This window comes from Callorhinus ursinus, unplaced genomic scaffold (genome assembly GCF_003265705.2).
Source record: "Callorhinus ursinus isolate GAN/ISIS: 27379988/994484 unplaced genomic scaffold, GSC_fseal_2.0 scaffold3, whole genome shotgun sequence".
Classification (NCBI taxonomy): domain Eukaryota; kingdom Metazoa; phylum Chordata; class Mammalia; order Carnivora; family Otariidae; genus Callorhinus; species Callorhinus ursinus.
The window spans coordinates 81,403,897-81,422,444 of record NW_027397065.1 but is presented as its reverse complement, the minus strand read 5'-3'; the positions used below and the strand labels follow the sequence as shown (position 1 = coordinate 81,422,444).

General features: G+C 48.6%; 1 protein-coding gene across 1 annotated transcript in view; it reads right to left on the bottom strand.

Moving 5' to 3' along the window:
* The window catches only part of ANKH (ANKH inorganic pyrophosphate transport regulator), a 130,069-nt gene that overhangs the window by 29,099 nt on the left and 82,422 nt on the right, over nt 1-18,548 (bottom strand). The window contains exons 3-7 of the mRNA XM_025867456.2: nt 18,235-18,353; nt 15,169-15,252; nt 8,154-8,324; nt 6,236-6,370; nt 4,053-4,145 (exon numbers count right to left, since the gene is read on the bottom strand). Coding sequence (XP_025723241.1) covers nt 4,053-4,145; nt 6,236-6,370; nt 8,154-8,324; nt 15,169-15,252; nt 18,235-18,353 — 602 coding nt within the window. The remainder of the gene's footprint in view (nt 1-4,052; nt 4,146-6,235; nt 6,371-8,153; nt 8,325-15,168; nt 15,253-18,234; nt 18,354-18,548) is intronic.

Here is an 18,548-nt window from a genome sequence, read left to right as displayed (position 1 = left end):
TGGCTAGAGTGCCGCGCAGCGTTTCCTGAATGTGTGCTCCCCTTGGCGCTGGGCCCCCACGCAGCCTAGTTCTGGTGCGGCCCCTCCTGGTCCCTTGGCAGCTCCGCGAAGCCACAGGCCTGCCCCCCTTCCTCCCCACCAGTGGACCGGGAGTGTGAGTGGGCATTCTCGGCCCTGCCGCACCCTCCTCCCCTCGCATTCCAGACAGAAGCTCTGGCTTCTCCCCTAACATACTCGGTGTTTTCCCGTTTCTGTGCTTTTGTGCCCCCTTGTCCCGTTGGGTCTTCTGATTTTCAAAACCCCCGTCTTGAGGGCACGTTACTGGCACAGCCCATCTGTTTCTTAAAGCCTCTCTGATCTTTTACTCCAAATTGCCCTGGGGCCCCACTTCCGGGAATGCCGGGTGACCCCAGAGCTCTCTGGAGGTGCGGATGTATTCAGGCGGCACGCATGGAAGCGTGTGAGGGGTGCACTGGCTCTCTGAGATACGGGGCTGTGTGCCTCACCCCACTCTTTCACTCCTGCAATGTAGCACGATCTTTCTTGAGTAGAGAAGGTGCCCAGCTCTGGTACACTTAATTTTAAGCCAAGAGTGCAGACAGCTCAAATGTGCTCTTGCACATTCCTGAGGTTTCCTGAGGCCATCCCAGCGCCACTGCTAAGTATGCCCATCACCTGGCCCCTCACTACGAAAACCAGCGGAGAAAAGAACCCCTTGCCTCCGTACAGATCCAATCAGTCCCAGACTGATTCAAATCAGGCCCTAAGCACCTGGCTCGTGTCTAGCCGAATGAAGGACACACGGGCAGAGCGATGACAGGTTCCACTTGGAAAAGAGCTTTTGATGGCTCCTTTACTTTGGGGGCTGCGGCGATCTCTCAAATCCCTTACCTGTGATGCCGCCAGCACAAACGTCTGGTTGACGTTTTTCTAATTCCAGCCTCTAAAGTAGATCTGCTTTTCTGAATAACAGATTCTGCTGCCACAGCACAGTGCAAGTCACAGTGGAAGGATCTCTCCATCTCTCCTACCCTGGGGGATCTTTGAGAGAGGCGCCTGGTGGGGGGGGCTCACCCCAAAGAGTCAGGCAACCTCAAAGCACTCATGTCACCCCTGGTGGGACCACGGGCGTCACCCGTGTCACCCCTAGTGGGACAGCAGGGCGCCAGAGGGCCTTCAGGTGTGCTTTCATTTTGAAAACAGCACATACTTCTGCCAGCAGGGTTGGAATAAACTAGCACGTATCATTAGATTGGCATCTGTGTTTTGCTTTGTTTGCCCAATCTGCTTGGAAACAGACTCTTTCCCAGATGATAACTGAACGTCGGAGAGATTTTGTACAAGTGGAAAACACTCCCAGTTGATATTTAGTGAGAGCCATCAGAAGTTATGCAAGAAATGTTAAATCTCTTATTCTGGAACGCACAAAGAGGCTAAGGATTTCAATTGTCAATGCAGCAAATTCTGCGAGTCCACACAGAGGTGTCTCAGATTTGGGTGAATAGACGGCATTCACACGGACAGCTTGCAGGAGCTCTCTGGAATGCCTGGAAACAATGAGGGAGGCTCCAAAAGGGTTCTGAGTAACTCCAGTTGCTGGCGAGAGGTACGTTCGTTAAAGGGATTTTTTCATAGCACCTAACCTCTGTGATCACGAACAAAACAAAGCTTTTCTTGGACGCTCCTAGTGAAACTGTTTGGTGCTGTATTGTTAAGCTGTATTATTTCAAGGTAGCCAAAAAAATTCCCGATGAGACTTTCCCAGCCAGGAGGTTCTAATACTTTAGTACGTGCTGTTCTCATCAAGTTTTATTATATAATCTGATTCTCTAAGAGCTAGAAATTTAGCAAGAAGACTTACATCCATCTTGGTTTTCTAGGATTTAACTTCTATACGCCTGTTCCTCAAAAGGAAAATAGTGAGGTCTGTCAAGAGATTGGATTAAACTCACGAAAACAGGGACTGCACGGAGAAAAATCTCCTGCAAGCCACTCATGCCTTCTCAAAGTTTGCTCTCAACAGCCTGAGCATTTTTTAGGGGATGCTCTGCATCCTGATGTTGCAAGATGCTGATGTTTGAAATAGGTAGTGAGTCCAACTAATAGTCAATCGGGGGAAGTTCCACAACCAGTAAAGAGCTTTGGGCAACACCATGGCCCTATGGCATGCTGCGCAGCATGGCGGGAATCCCTGAAAAGTGAGCTGCTTTTCACAGGTGAGTATGGGATGGGACAAGAGGCAGGTGACAGTGACAGGAAGAGCAGTGTGGGGGCTGTGCAGGGTGGAAGGACATCACGGATGGGTGTGTGTGAGCAGAGGTGTGTGTGTGCGTGCCGTGCGCGAGTCCGCTGGTGGACCACAGAGAAGGAGGTGGAACCATGGTGGAGGCTATCTTTCCAGACTTGAGTCTGCACCCCCTCATCCCTGTCAGAGATGCCTGGGGAGTGCCCTGGGTCAGGGCGTGAGGTGGAGAGGAAACCTTTCTGGGGCTCCACTCTGCAGGTCGAGCCCCCTTCCAGAAGCCCGTGAACAACTACACATTTGAGAAGCTGGAGGCTATGTGAAAGAGAGAGCTAATCTTACAGCCTGCGGCTGGGCCTCGCTCTGTGTGCCTTCCCAGGGTTTCCTATGCTGATGGGAGTCTGGCAGAGGGGAGGGGAGGAGGCAGGCCAGCCTTAGCCAGCCAGAACCCACTCCGCCCGAGCTGCCAGAGCTCACTTGCTGGGGTACCCTAGCAGAGAGGCCTCCTCTCCTCATATCCCAGGGCTCTTGTTGGGATCAGATAAAATGGTATCAGCAATGGCTCCTAGCTGGTTCTATAGAAATTCAAGGCAAAGGAGTTGCTGTTAAAAGTACAAGTGCAGGTTGTGTGCTTCTTCCCTATTTTTCGTTTCATTTTATTTTTTAAAAGATTTTATTTATTTATTTGAGAGAGAGCACAAGCAGCGGGGAGGGGCAGAGGGAGAGGGAGAAGCAGGCTCCCCACTGAGCAGGGAGCCCAACGCAGGACTCGATCCCAGGACCCTGGGATCATGACCTGAGCCAAAGGCAGACGTTTAACTGACTGAGCCACCCAGGCGCCCCTCTATTTTTAATTTTAAAAACATTGTACAGGGGCGCCAGGTGGCACAGTTGGTTAAGCGTCTGACTCTTGGTTTCGGCTCAGGTCATGATCTCAGGCTTGTGAGTTCGAGCCCCGCTGTCGGGCTCGGGCCTCAGTGTAGAGTCTCCTTGAGTTTCTATCTCCGTCTCCCTCAGCCCCTGCCCCCTGCTTGCTCCCTCTCTCTCAAATAAATAAATAATTCTTAAAAAAACTGTCTACTATCTCTGGGGGTTATGTTTTGCTATAAATGTTTACAGGTTCAAGTCATTAAGCTTTAAGGAAATAGACATTAATTCAATGATTGGTAGGATAGTCCCGACCCAGGCACAGGCTACCAGTCTGAAGGGTGTGTGCCTGCCTAGGCTATTCCAGCAGCTGTGGGAGGACAGAGTTGCTGTTAACAGAGGCTTTCAGCTGGAATAAGTCCGCTACATCCAAAGCAACCTGGACCCAGGTCGGTTGCATGGACAGCTTCGGGATGCATGGACACTGAATATACCGGAAGAGATCCATCCAGAAGCTTAGGAGCTCAAGTGCACAATCCTGTTTGTACCTTCATATCTGCTATGAGGTCAGCAAACCATTCATTTCATTAAAACAAACAAACCACGGAAACAAAATTCAATGTAATAAACTTTTTTGAGAGTACATTTTCCCTTTTGCAAAAAATTTAATAATTTCTCAATAGGATAACCTAAAAGCAAATATAGTTTGGAGGGCATTAGAGAATTGGCATCAAGGTAAGCTTCGTTACCTCTGTTATTTTCTGAGGGAAATATTCCACAATTATGTTTGAAAACACCCCCTCCACCCCCCCCCCCACCACGTTCACCTTTCAGAGGGAGGTGAGACCGGGGAGTATCAGAGTGTTCCTCATCGGAGACGCCTGTCTATCAAAGGCTAATTTTAAAGAAAGCGTTTCAGACACCGCACCGTCCAGGTTCTCACCTTGTCAAAAGCCGGGTAGACAGCACGGATTTCTGTCAGCCAGCCATATGGCATGTGACCCACAGGGTATGTGGCTGTCAAGATTGCCACCGCCTACAAGAGAAAGAACCAGCAGAGTTAGTGTTGGCGTCCCAGAGAGCATCTCCTGTAGCTGCTCTTGCCACGGGGCAGAGGGAGCTGTCTCTGGGGTGGCCACCGCAGATGGATCACTCCCCACTGGGTGACAAGCACCGGCCTCCGCAGGACGGCCTGGGGGAACGGGGAGGGGCAGGTGCTCCACTGTCACCATGGATGGGAGTGGGATGCGTGAGCCTGCGTGCTGGCTCGGCAAGCTACGATTTGAACCCAGGCCCACCAGACCAAGGTTCTTTGCTCTTTCCATTGAGCCAGATGGAGTCCTCCAGTCTAGCCCAATTCTGAAGTCCCGAAATGTGATTTTGAGCCCTTTCTGCTCTCCAGATAGTCTTTGCTCAGGGTCCACATCTCTGCCTCCATTCTGTCCTTCTGGCTGGCTGGGAGTATGCGCTTGTTGGTGGCTTTATGGTGCTCTCTTTCTGATTCAACCCACTTTTAATCTGTCCAGCCAGGATAGCCCAATTCTGATTTTTAATTTAAGAAACTAAATAAATATTTCTTACGGAAACCAAACCTGTTCTTCCATGAAATTGAGAGTTTCTCCTTTTATGTGGATGAAAAGGAAGGAGTATGAAAACAAAGCATCAAACCCCACATTTTGGCAGAGTATAGGCTTCATCTATTTTAATTAACATAACAGTGATGCCTGGAACATGAGGTAAGTCCCCAGCTGGGCGAAGACACTGCTGTGTGGGCCCAAGGCAAACCTCCCCTTGGTCACCTTCCAGCTGGGTGAAGCAGGGACCCTCTCAGACCTCCCTTTCTGTTCCCCCAGCAGAACCCTGGGATTAATGAGATCCATCACACAGGTTTGCTGGGAGTCCATGAAATGTGCATAAATGGCAGACACGGAGTAGAGGCTCAATACGTATCTGTCCTGCACCCTCCATGCTGAGCCTCTATGCCATTGAGGTCATTTTAGAAATGACTCTACTGTATCATTTACCTTGTCTTTTTGCTTTGTTTTGTTTTGTTTTAACGGGAAGATGGAAATCCAGCACACAAATGATGGGGGTCACATACTTTTTTCCTGAGCAACTGAAACTGATGTCATTAACTAAGAAAGCTCTTGGGTTACAAGAGCCACCTAAGATGACCTTCGGGATCCAAAACACAAAATCCAAGAACAAAGTGAGGCAGGAGAAAGCATCCTGCTTGTGATTTATGTGCTTCTCTTTCCAAGCCTACATGAGCTGCTTCCCAGGACATGGAAACTGGCAGGAGATCCCAGGCTGGAGACACGCTGACAGCGCATTCAAGGGCGACGTGGAAAGAGAAGGCCCTAATGAGTGGCCACCAGCCTTCCTGAAGGATCAGCAGTTCCAGAGACAGAATCAATTCTCCAGAGGGCAGCAGAGGAGGAGACAAATGAAGTAATTCTATTTGTTCATACCATACTTGAAAGATGGAAAAAATGATTCAACTCTTTGGAGTAGCTGCCAGTTTCCAGATAAATTTCTTGAGTTGTGAGTGAGTAAATAATGGAGATCCTCATTTGGGGGGAGGGCAGATTGCCAAAGAGCATACAGAGCCATGATGGGCTGGTGGGGAGGGTACATGCAGGAAGGCAGCGCAGGGACAGGTGAGAGTGGGCTGGGTCAGAATGGGGGCTCTGGGCTTCACAGTCTGGGCCTGGTCACGTCTGCTGCTGCATGGCAGAGTCTGTGGGGTTCTGTCACCACAGTGAGGCATCATGCTAACTCCACAGGAAAACCGAAAGGCCATCGGGTGGGAGTCAGACAAATCTGGATTCCACTACCAGCCCGCCTTCTTGCTAGTTTTGTGCCCTTAACAATTGTGCCCTTGCCTCAGATCTGGTCAACGAGAAGAATGAAGGAGATGTTTTCTTCCGTACTCATAAAGGTAAACAGTTATGTGATTCTAAGGTCCTCATGGCTTCTGAGTGTGAACGGGTCCCATAATTTGATACCACAGAATTACCTGAGCTCTCCGAATGAATCGCAAACAAGTCTGTATCCACCTTCCCCCCCCCCGCCCATTCTTCACAAGGTGACCACAAGTGCTCCCATCCCCAGAAACGGCCCTACCTCAGTAGCTGCAGAACTGCCACCAAGGTCCCGGGAAACAAAGAGGTTGACAATAGGCCTACTGATTCTCTGTGTAGCCAAGATGAGGGCCAAAGGCCACCAGAAGCTCAGCATCTTTCTTATGGTTGCATCTCCCTGCGTCAAGAAATGGAGATAAAAATTTACTAAGTTTTAGAAGCAGAACAGAAAAAACAATTCAGAGTCAAAGCTTTTCCTTTTGATGTCAATAATGAGTCAATTCATTGTACTTAAAAATAATATAAGGAAAAGCCTCTGTAGCCAAGCCAATTTGAATTAAAATAAACCATACAGCGTTATTAGAAATTAACTCAGACAGTTGGCAAGTTACCGTGAAATCAAAACACACATTTAAGTTTGATGGATCCAAATCACTGTTTTCCAAGCAGGGCAGCTCTAAGCCAGGCAGAACCCAATTCCATGGCCTGGGAAACAGGCTGGAAATTGGTTTTTGTTTAAATCACCAAACTGACTGGCTAGAAGCCATGTCAGTAAGAGGTTAACTCTCAGAAGTAAAAAAAAAAAAAGAAAGAAAAAATTATAATTTATTTTTGTAACCAGTCAGGTCACAAATGTGCCTAATTATTTGGGTATAAATCTACTACCAAGGTTCTTATTCTCAAAGCTTTCACAGAAGTCACGTGAACGTTCAGAAGCATAAAAATAAAAGCACGGTCAAGAAAATGTGGTTTATTAAGAATTCTACAAAGCAGAGAGGTGTGCAATCTTTCAAGCCTGGCTTTTATGATTTAACTTTGGTTTTGATTCTTCAGAGGTTAAGAGTTACATCGTGGAACCATGCCAGCCACTTTTATTTCCCCTGGTTGGCGGCTCAATGTTCAGAGATGGATTGTCACCATCAAGACCAATTTGATGTGGTTGTCCTAGTGATGTGGAAGCAACTAGATCAGATTTTACTGATGGCCTGCCCTCGGAGGGAGGTAAGTGGTCAATACAATTACTGTTCTGACGTGCCAAGAGTAACCTGTGGTCAAGGGCGGGATCAGAGGGTGGAGTTTGGGGACGGATTCGGGGCTATGCGGAATCGCGTGTATGGGCCTCACAGCTCGATGGAAACCAAGCCCAGGGATGTCTGGTACCGAAGGGTAGGGTAGATTAGCATATACATAAGTCAGATAGTGTTTGCACTTATGATGAATAAGTATTTGGGCTGTTCGGGGAGGATTATACCCTGCTAGTATCTGACTCCACTTTGGAGGCGCAGGCCAAGCTCCGCCGCCTTCTAGGAGGCGGGGGGAGCATCTCAGACCTCTCCGAGCTTCGAGGCTCTTGTATTCCCATGGCAGATCTGGGCGCTGTCTGGGGTCCACGTCTAAGTGTTGCTCTCATCTACCGGGTGAGGTGTAATACAGCTGCCTGAGGGCAGAGACCAGATTTTAAGCTCTTCTGTCCCGCCCCTGGTGCCTACATGCTCTGCTCACTCCACAGAAGGTGCCCGAATGAGCGACTGCGTTTGGCCAGCACAGAAAGTATAAACAAAGCCTCGGGCCCTGCTGTGAATTTAAGAATAACCCGAATGTGAGTTTCAAGGTACCATGAGCCCCAAATACTTGTTGATTAATATATAGAATGACTTGCTTTTCACAATAGAGGGTACGAAGAACCAAAAATGCCGTATCTACTCTTCAGCCCGACCTGACCCACCGTGCCTCAGTCTCCTGATAGGCAAATAAGGAGGCCGCACGGTGACCTCTGAGACCTCTTCCGTCTCCCGAGGCCACCAACCCTCCACCTGGTCTCTGCCTCTGGACACGCCCTAGCACTGGACATCTTAGGGCATGGGCTTATTATTCAGGTTTCCCATTTCACGGAGGGCTGGGGTAGAACCCCACTGCCCCCGGATGCACAGACAGGCCGTGGGCGCGTTCGAAGGCCGTACCCCCAGCTCCGGTCCGCTCCTGTCGGGGATGATGTCGTGGATGTTCTTGTAGTAGCCCAGGCACAGGGTGGTGCAGCGCACGAGGGCGCCCATGTACAGGGACAGAATGGGGATGAGCAGGGGCTCTCTGCATTCCAGGTGACTGTGCAGTAAGATGGCGACAAACACGACCTGGAAGGTGGGAAGACAAGAATGAGTCGGCGGGGAGGCCGGAACCAGACAACGGGCGCGCTTGCCGACCTCTCGCGCCCTCCGGATGAGACAGACCTCCGAGTGAAAACCGCGACGCCGACGAGGAGAAGAGAAACCGGGGCTGGGGCTCCATGCTGCCCTCACAGAATTCAGGGTCAGATATCTGGGCTTCAGGGGAAGAGTACACAATCACTTTGCTACATTCACCTCTAAGATTCTTTTATTTTTTAAAAAAAAGATTTTGTTTATTTATTTGAGGGAGAGCCAGAGCAGAAGCAGGGGGAGCAGCAGGGGGAGGGGGGGAAGCAGGCTTCCCGCCGAGCAGGGAGCCCGATGCGGGGCTCGATCCCAGGACCCTGAGATCATGACCTGAGCCGAAGGCAGACGCTTAACTGACTGAGCCACCCAGGCGCCCCTCTAAGATTCTTTTAAGGCAACTGTACATCTGGATAAGGTGATTGCTAAAAAATATCTAGACACTTTGGTCCCCTAGACCCCCAAAAGATGTGGTAGAGGTTTGCCTTCTTGAGCCTGGATTCTAACACGCACACGTAATCCACATTGGAGGAGCTAAGTCCACAAGGAAAAAGTAGTGGTGATCAGTGATGTATACAGAAAAATAGACATTAACATTTGTAAGATGAAGTCCACTAAAAATGCTGCAAAAAGCACCAATGTTAATTATTAGAAAACAAACTAAATTAAAATTTAAAATACTAACAAAAGTGGTGGAGGTAAAAAAAAGAGAGTCAGGAAGGATTAAAATAATAATAAAGTATTGATCTCTACTGACTATATAATCTCTAAAACAAATTTAACAATGTATTTAACTTTCCTGTCTACAAAGATCAGAGAAGCAGCCCAGCCGATGTCCAGAGCCGTCCGGGGATTCCCACATTCAGAAGACCACTGAGCATACACGGTGTGAAAATTAACTAATGGAGAGGGGGACACTCTTCCTGAGCTACACTGACTTTATTTTTTTTTTTTTAATTTCATTTTTAAGCAATCTCCACACCTAACCTGGGGCTTGAACTTACAACCCCAAGATTAAAGAGTCCCATGCTCTACTGTCTGAGCCGGCCAGGCGCCCGTGAGCTACCGTAACTTTAGTGGCCAAATATCCACGGAACAACAGGCATGCAAAATAGACCACCACTGAGTGACCCTGACCCAAGGAGGCTTATCCCCATCACTGCAGTACCAAGAAATCAGCGATGACAAAAAGTTAAAAAGGAAGCTGGAGACTGAGCATGAGGAACTGGATGAGTGCATTCAGTTACTGGAGGGAACACAGAACGACAGGGTAATACAGAGAAACTTCTGAGCACAGTAAAAGTATCAGATGCTGGAGGTGGTTTGTTTGCAGCATGGGCTGCATCGTGTGTGCCGGCTGTCATTCTCAAACCCAGTACACGAGGCCGATTCGGACCGGGAGCCTCCGGCACAGCTTGGCCGCGTGAACACAACCAGGCTGCCACAGCACCGGCAATGTGAGCCGACACAAGCTGGCGTGGTGCTCAGACTCCTGCTCCCACTCCCCAAGGACGCAGCGGAGCCCACGGATGGAAGTCAAGATGCCCGTAACCGGCTCTGTGCCTGTTCCTTCCAAGTGGAACAAGTATAACGTGTCCACTGAAAATGCAGACACCAGCTGGGGAAGCCTCGCTAACACTGTGTTAGGAACAGAGGCCTGGGAGTTCTGTGACGGGGCCCCGACGCGCGGGCACGTCTCTAATGCTTCCGATGCATCTAAGGAGCAAACTCCCGCTGGAACGGGTGCAGCGAGCTGACCGTTGGGCAGACAGAAACCCACAGTGTACACTAAGATGACTGTGTGTAGAGACTGACAACTCGTTGTATGAGACAGGAATACAAGGACCGAGCCCCCTCTGCTGCCAAGTCCAGGAAGGCTCCCGGGGCCATCAGGATGGCCACTGGAGATGGAGGCGTGCTGGGCAGGACCACAGAGGTGGATGTGGACAAGAAGGGAAAGGGGGACATGGGCAAAAAGAGAAGTACGGTGATGACAAGAAAACGGCCTGGGCATCGGGGCGGGCTATGTAGGCCCGAGGGAGGGGGTGCCCTGGGCCAGTGGCTCTCACACAGCCTCCCTCACATTTACCAGCTCGATGCCATGGGCCCAGCACCCACCACAGAGCTTACATCTTCACTGTGGGTTGTACTGTTCGCCAGTTTAAGACAACACAGGGCCTTCTGCATTTCAATCCAGAATTATGATGTTGAATCTGATATCACCACCAAAAACATCAGGTTATTTTCTGAGCAGGAACCTACTCTCTTAGTGAGGATTTTCCCAGGGAGAGCCTGCTTGGTGCTGGCCCTGTACTCCGTGCCCAAGAGTCCAGTGATAAAGAGATCGTCCCGGGAGCTGACAGTCCAGCGGAAGAGCAGGGCCAGGAATCAGAACCATGACACTGGCGAGCATCCACCGACGGGGTGAAGGAAGCGTGGCTTTGCCGGGATGCCCGGCTGCTGTGGGGGAGGGCATCCCCTTGTGTGCCACCTGAGCTGAGACCTGCAGCCTCTGCAGGAGGTAGGCAGGAGGGGCAAGAGTCTGTGGCAGGTAGGAGGACCTGAGGCAGAGCATCTCCTCCTGAGCAGAGGGGCCGAAGCAAAGCGCCCCGTGGAAGGGGCCTCTGCCACACCAGGGCCCTGAATGGAGTGCCCGTGACTGGGATGCAGGGAGCGAGGGGACGAGAGAAGAGCGCCAGGCTGGGGAGGAAGCAGAGCCCAGGGGTCTTCAGCACGTTGCCTGCCATCATTTTGACTGTTTATCTCAAGAACCCTGGGAAGCCATTTTTAAAAGCAGCTTCTGAGCAGTGGGGCCAGAATTTCCAAGAGAAGAGATCACTGTGTCTGCAGTGGGAAGGAAGGAAGGAAGGAAGGAAGGAAGGAAGGAAGGAGGGAAGGAAGGAGGGAAGGAAGGAAGGAAGGAAGGAGGGAAGGAAGGAGGGAAGGAAGGAAGGAAGGAAGGAGGGAAGGAAGGAAGGAAGGAAGGAGGGAAGGAAGGAAGGAGCGCCAGAGCAGAGGCAAGTCAGGAGACCTCTCTAGCGGTCCAGGTGGGACGGGTGATCCTTCGGACCCGGGTGACGGCGGAGAGATGGGAAGAGGGCAGATGAAAGACACATCTAGGATTAAAATCCAAAAGGCCTGGTGACGAAGAGGATGCTCCTAGGATGGTCCCCAAGCTTCTGACCCGATGACAGTGCCACTGATTTGCTCAAAACCGAAATGCTTGATAGAGAAGGTGTGATTTCGAGCTTACGGTGGCGTTGAAGGATCTGAGTGGAGCCGTCACAGAGGCATCTAGGTATGTTGTCTGGGGCTCAGAGGAGAGGGCCTGGCTATGGATATTTGGGAATCATTGGTCCTGTTAGAGATGGTATAGACCTAGGGCGTGAATTAGATTCTCCTCCAACAGAATACAGTGAGGAGAGAGAAGGATCTTGAGGACGTCCACATTTTCACCTCCATAGAGGAGGTGTGCCTTCAGAAGGAGGAGACAGACCAGGACAGCGGCGCTGAGTACCAGACGGAGGGAGTGGTTCGTGCAGGAGGGAGCAGCGAATACAGTGAAGAGACGGCCAATGAGTTGCTGGGAACCGTCCAGTGGATTAAGTGACACAAAGGTCATTAGCAAGAACTATCTGGGTCAACTGATCGGTGGGGGCAGCAGACTTGAAGGCGGTAGAAGAATAGAAGTAAAAAAGAAATGGAGACAGTGAGCGAAAATCCCCCCTTCCAAAAAGTCTGGCTGTGAAGTAACGGAGAGAATTGTAGCTCGAGAGGCTCACGGGAGCCAGAGAAGAGTTCTTGTTGGTCATTGTGTTAAAACGGCAGACAGGTGAGCATGTTTACACGTCAAGAGAAATGACCCAGGGGAGAGAGAACGGATGAGGGAGAGCCGGCTGAATCTGGTTCTGGAGAAAGCACAGGATCCAAGGCACATGTGGAAGAAGCGGTTCTGGACCACAGTGAAAGGGCACCCTGTCTCCCAGAATGGGGAGAAACACAGATGACGGAGGGTTTGAAGGCTGGCTTGTAGGTCTGGTGGCCAGAAGTGGGAGAATTCGGTTGCTTCAACTTTCTCACGGAAGCAGGAAGGGAACTGGTCTACTGGGAAGAGCGAGGAGGGGAGGGCCAGTCTGCCGTAGCTACTGGAGTCTCAGCAGTGGAGAGTGATGAGCAGAGATACATATAGTTCCATCGACGTGTGCCACCGTGTGACTTGCTGCAGGAGCACCCACTACCTGGGTACAGGCGGTGAAAGGTGCATCGTAGGGGGTTCAGGAGTGGGATCTTGGCAGAAGGCTGAGATGAAGAGACAGGGACTGACGGTAGTACAGCAACATTGCTGACCTGGGATGGTGGCCTCCCGCCCCGGCACCCTCGGCTGAGTTCAGGAGGCAAGGGCTTGGACGGGAGGTCCCAGTAAGGTCCAACAATGTCCTGAGAATACTCATGTTGATGTTGAGCAAATATTGACCAGGTGATTGTGAATCACAACAGAAACAGCAATATTTTTCATAAATTCTTTGGCAATATATTAGAACGTAGTGCTTTTTTTTTTTTTTTAATTTATTTGACAGAGTGAGAGAGTGAGCACAAGAAGGGGAGGCAGCAGAGGGAGAGGGAGAAGCAGGCTCCTTGCTGAGCAGGGAGCTTGATACGGGACTCGATCCCAGGACGCTGGGATCATGACCTGAGCCGAAGGCAGACAGTTAATGGACAGAGCCACCCAGGCGCCCTTAGAACATAGCACTATTGACAGGAATGGTGGGCCCAGAGAAGCATCATTGCATGGATGAACCAAACCAAGAGAACTTTCTTGTACTATGGTGAGAGATCAATTAGCTTAGTAAAACATTTTTTTTTAAAGATTTGATATATTTATTTATTTGAGGCAGAGAGAGAGAGCACGCCGGAGCTGGAGGAAGGGCAGAGGAGGAGGGAGAGGGACAAGCAGACTCCACCCTGAGCAGAGCCCAAGGTGGGGCTTGATCCCATGACCCTGAGATCACGACCTGCACAGAAACCAAGTCAGACCCTCAACCGACTGAGCCACCCAGGCATCCCAGCTTAGTAAAAATCTTAAAACACAGGAGTTGCCACTGAAATGCAAGGTATTATAAACTATTTTCATTTTACCATTGGCGACTTGCTATCTATCTATGCCAAGGTGGTATTTTCAAAGGACTTTGCCTGAGACCTATCTACTCATAAATTTGGTAATTAACAAATGCTTTCAAGAAACAGAGGAATAAAGCTGGGGGTGGGGCAGGGGCAATAAAAAATTTAGGAACAAAAATTGCATTTATTCCTCCAAACTTTCAAACTACACGGTTTAAAGTAACTACTTCACCAGGCATAGCCCGAGGCCGGATGGCATCTGAATCCAGCTCCCATCTCTTCTACCAACCTGATATGATTGCTCTGCCCTTGTGAGCCCTCCCAGCAGGTGTCGGCCAGGACTAGGCTTACGACTGAGAAGGAAATGGCCGTAGCCGTACTGGCAAAGCATTTTTCGGGGATATGGTTTTCTCTTCTACTCTTAGATGCTCACTATATTTATCTTAGGCCAAGTTAAGTTTTGTTTGTTTGTTTGTTTGTTTGTTTGTTTTATTTGCCCTTAAGAAAACACACATCTATAAATACTCACTGAGTTGCTGATGCCAATGTTGCAAACGAGAGGTGTTTCCTTAATTTCAAATGAACTGACTAGAGTGAACAAGGCAGTTTAGTTCATCTCTCAGAGGATGAATAAAAGTAAGATCAGGACAAAATTCTCTAATAACTCACAAATAAAATTAACAAAGATACATCAAGGGATGACGTGAACTAGTGTTCAAGCATGCTCAGGTGTGCATGCACGTGCAAACACACACACACACACACACACACACACACATGGTGTTAGCAGGAATTAATTTAAATTACTTTTAATAGTGATCCATGGAGTAAATGCAATTAATTTAGAAATGTAATTGTTGGTCTTTAGGGAGGTACTAACAGTTTGGCAGTAGATTATTTCAAAAAGGGGGCTAACAGAACTAGCTTTTCCGATGGGGGAAACGAGGCAGAAATGCACGGAAACGCTCACAGAATGGAACTGAGAATTGGAAAAGGAGATTAAAAATCAGTCCATCCCTCCTCCTCTGTGAAGAAATGGTTCTCTCAAACCTCTGATTGTAATTTATAGATTATAGGAATTCAATTTTCTGCTGAAATTTTTCATGCAGTATCCTGGGTGGCAGAAGAAAGGAGGGAACGTGGAAAACCAGGGCTGGTGCCAGAGCTGGACTCCATAGAAAGGGCAATGTAGGCCTTCTTCTCAGACCGTGTCCAACTTCCTGGCTCTTGTTCAATGTGGGCTAATGACGTGTGAATGGCAGCCCCGTGTGGCATCTACACGAGAAACAACATGGAAGAAGAATTCCTCTGCGCTCCCTCTAGAGCCGAGGGACAGACCACGTATTGTGAGGCCACAAAGAGGGCCAAGTGTGCACCCAGCCAAGCACACTGCGACCCTCTGACCACCAAACACGCGCGTGCTGGGACCCAACGGTCAGCCTAAAGGCCTGAACCTCTGATGCTGAATTTCAATTCCTACCACCCTCCTTCCTGCAGGATTAGACATACTGCTACTGCAAGAGGTCTCATTGTCTCACTTGTTCAACACACCTTCACGGATGTCCAGCTTTGGTTTGAGTAACGCAGGAAGGCCCCGCAGAGGGAATGCATGTCAATGAAGCTGGCATGGGCTCCGAGGAGCTCCGACGGGTACACAGACCATACTTACCTGAGCTATGACATCGGAGATGGATGCACATCCCACCAGGAAACTGTATTTGTGTTTTAGGAGAATGCCAGCATGGGTCCATGCCTGCCAGAAAGAAGAGAATTTGGCATGAGAGACGCCATTAGGATTGGATGACTTATGGTTGTTATGATTTACTGGGCATTCCGGAAATAGACTCTCTACCTTCCTTCCCCCTTCAGAACCTTCGGGGCACAGGACAAACTTTCCGTTGGTCAAATGACTGTAACTTGGCCTGATGACTAGGTCCTCATTAGATTTTTAAGTGGGATCAGTGACCGCACAGTATTTATTTAGTACGGATGATAATGGAGCCCAGGGTGCTCACTAGTTTTCCTGGCAGGAAAGCTAGGTGGATACCAAGAACGGAGGAAACACCATCTCTCTCCCTCTCTGGGGCAGCCGGAATGACAAGGCAGAAACATTCCCCTTCTACGAAGGTATTATAATGAGGGCTCCAGTTTGGTTCCGAGTTATTATAGTCATTATAGGTTCTCATCAAATGATGAGGGCTCTACTCTTTCCTTCTCTTCAAGTTGGGGCAGGATCTGATCTGACACTTTGCCTCTGAGGGAAATGAAGAGGAAGGTCCTCGAAGGGGAGCAGACGATGAAAAGCCTGGGGGTCGGGGAGTTTGGAGGCCTGAAGTTCAAGACAGGATCTGTGTGAGGGTCATCCTTCTAACCCGGAAAGGCCACCGTGGACCAACACAGCAATAACATTTCGTGTGAGCTACACACCATCAGACAAATATGGTTTATTCCAAGGTCTGTGTCAGGACTTCATATATAGCAGCTGCTACATCCACTTCCTCCCTCAGCTCACAGGTCTCGAGGTGCCAGACGTGGAAAGAAACGCAAACTGTCGATAACATTTGCAAATAGCGGCTTGTGTGCTCCCTTTGTTGACCAAAGCCATCGGGATGATAAGCTTTGTGGTTTTCAATTATTATCTCTCTCACCAATATATTAGGGCTGCACTGAAGGTGTAGGTGTGGAGGGGTGTGTACCCGGGGAGATTACCTGGCTTTTTATAAGTGTTCGTTATTTTGTTCTTTATGAATAGTCTCTTATTGCTGGGTCTTTGGGGGCAGTTGGTAAATGAAACAGGAAAGCAAAGGGTGTTAATCACCAATGTTCTCGTGTTCCTCTGAGTTTTAGAAACTCTTTCACGACAGATAAATACAGCTGAAGGGAAATGAACATAGGGGACACCAGAGTCTGGGATTCACTTTTAGTCCTGAGTCCCGGACTTAACCGTATAATGGTGATTCTTCTGTGTGTTCACAGAGCCCCCATATAGATGGGGGGCAGGCCTCAGAGCAATATCAGGACTCTGTCTAGGAAGCTGGGCTTCTACACTTTTGGGATGTGATAAAGGTCACTTCACTCAGTTTTCCGATTCCAAGCACTATTGTGCCCCCTTAGGCCGGCATGGGGGGCGGTGGGGAATCTAGTTCTAGGAAATCCAGCCCCTTTGCCTTCTTTCTTTTTTTGGAGTATATGTCAACTACCAGAGTAAATACAGAGTAATTTCTTATTTGATGATAAGTAAGAACAAGAAAATCCAGGTACCAGTGCTCCAGTGGCCAAATTCTCCCACTGACACTGATGTCACATCAATTGAGAATCAGAGTCTTTTCGTGAAAACTGTGAGTTTAAGGTCATTGTGCAGACTGGTGGGAAGCGGTCAGAGAGTCCGTGGGGCCACGTCCACAAGCTAATGACAGGCAGTTTTAACACTCCTGATAACACTGGAGAAGATGGACCACACGTTGTTGACCTTGGTTCATTCCTCCAAGGATGTGGGGCTGGAGTCTCACCTCCGTGTGGACGCCCACTTACCTCACACATCTACAGTACATAAAACTTGAGGGGAGGGGTGGCGAAAAACTGTACAAATGAACATATTTTTCAGTCTCCTCCCAAAAGTAATCTAAAATGGAGCCCAAAGAAGGGGTTCATTTTCCAGCATTGGACATTACTGGAATTTTTTTTTTTTTTTTTTTTTTGCTAAGTCTCTTTTATAACTCTCGAAAACACAGAGGAATAGAAAAAAAGCATTCTCTGAGAACCCTTCAGCATCATGGCAAAGAATTTAATCTATGGAAGTGAGCCACCCTTAGTCATGTAGTAAAGCTGGTTATTAAAGTAATGAAATCCTATCCATATTTTCAAGAGATTCTTATTCTAAAAAGCTTTGGGTGCTTAAGCCACACAAATGGTAAGTTTATCAGAAAGCTGGCCTGATCGCTTGATCCTGAATATATCAGAAAAGAACTTTATATTTAAATAAAATTTTCAAATAGGCTCTCTTGCCTCTTGCCAGAACTTTGTGGCAAGTACAGACGATTCTCAACAAATAAATGGACAAGATGGGCTGGTTACGGGTCAGTGGTCAGCTGGAACCATTCTGCAGTGCTGGTGGGGGTATAAAATGGTACAGCTGCCATGGAGGTCAGTACGAGGGTCCCTCAAAAATTAAATACAGATTTACTACATAATCCGGCAATTTTACCTCTGGCTATCTACCCAAAAGGATTAAAACAGGAAGTTCAAGGAGGTATTTTATACCCGTGTTCATAACCCATTATCAAAATAGCCAAAAGGTGGAAGTCACCCGGGTGTCCATTGATGGATGAATGGATGAACCAAATGGGGTCTCTACAGACAACGGAATATCGTGCAGCCTTAAAAAGGACATTCTTGGCATTTGTTACAAGATGGAGGAACCTTTAAGGCATTACGCGAAGTTAGATGAGCCAGCCACAAAAGGACAACTGCTGTCTCATTCCGCTCACAGGAGATCCCTGATTGGTCAAATTCACAGAGACAGACAGTAGAGCTATGGTCCAGGGGTGGGGGGGACTGGAGCATGGGAAGCTAGTGTCTCATGGGGACAGAGTCAGTTTCACAAGACAAGGGTTCTGAAGATTCACAGCCATGTGAAGGTACTTCATGCATTGAACTGTATCCATAAAAATGGCTAAAATGGTAAATTTTATGTTATGTACACCATAATTTTTTAAAAGTGCCCACAGTTACTCACCATTGCATCCATAAAAGGGAAGGCAGCAAGATACAGGAAGGCCCTTCTCGTTTTGTTCCCCACAGACTCGTCCACATGGTGCAGTTTATTGATAATGTAGTAGCCTAAGTCACTATAAGCTGCAAAGGGCCAAAGAAACATACACGGCAATATTTAGAAAAAGTTATCTTTTAGGCTTTTCATCCCAAAGGTGCAAAAACAGCGTTAAATGTAATATTTGGTTTTTTTGTTTTTTGGTGTAGAAAAATGAGAAAATGTAGATGAGCATATAGAAAAATAAATCATCTCCAACCTCACTCCTCTACCCAGAGGGG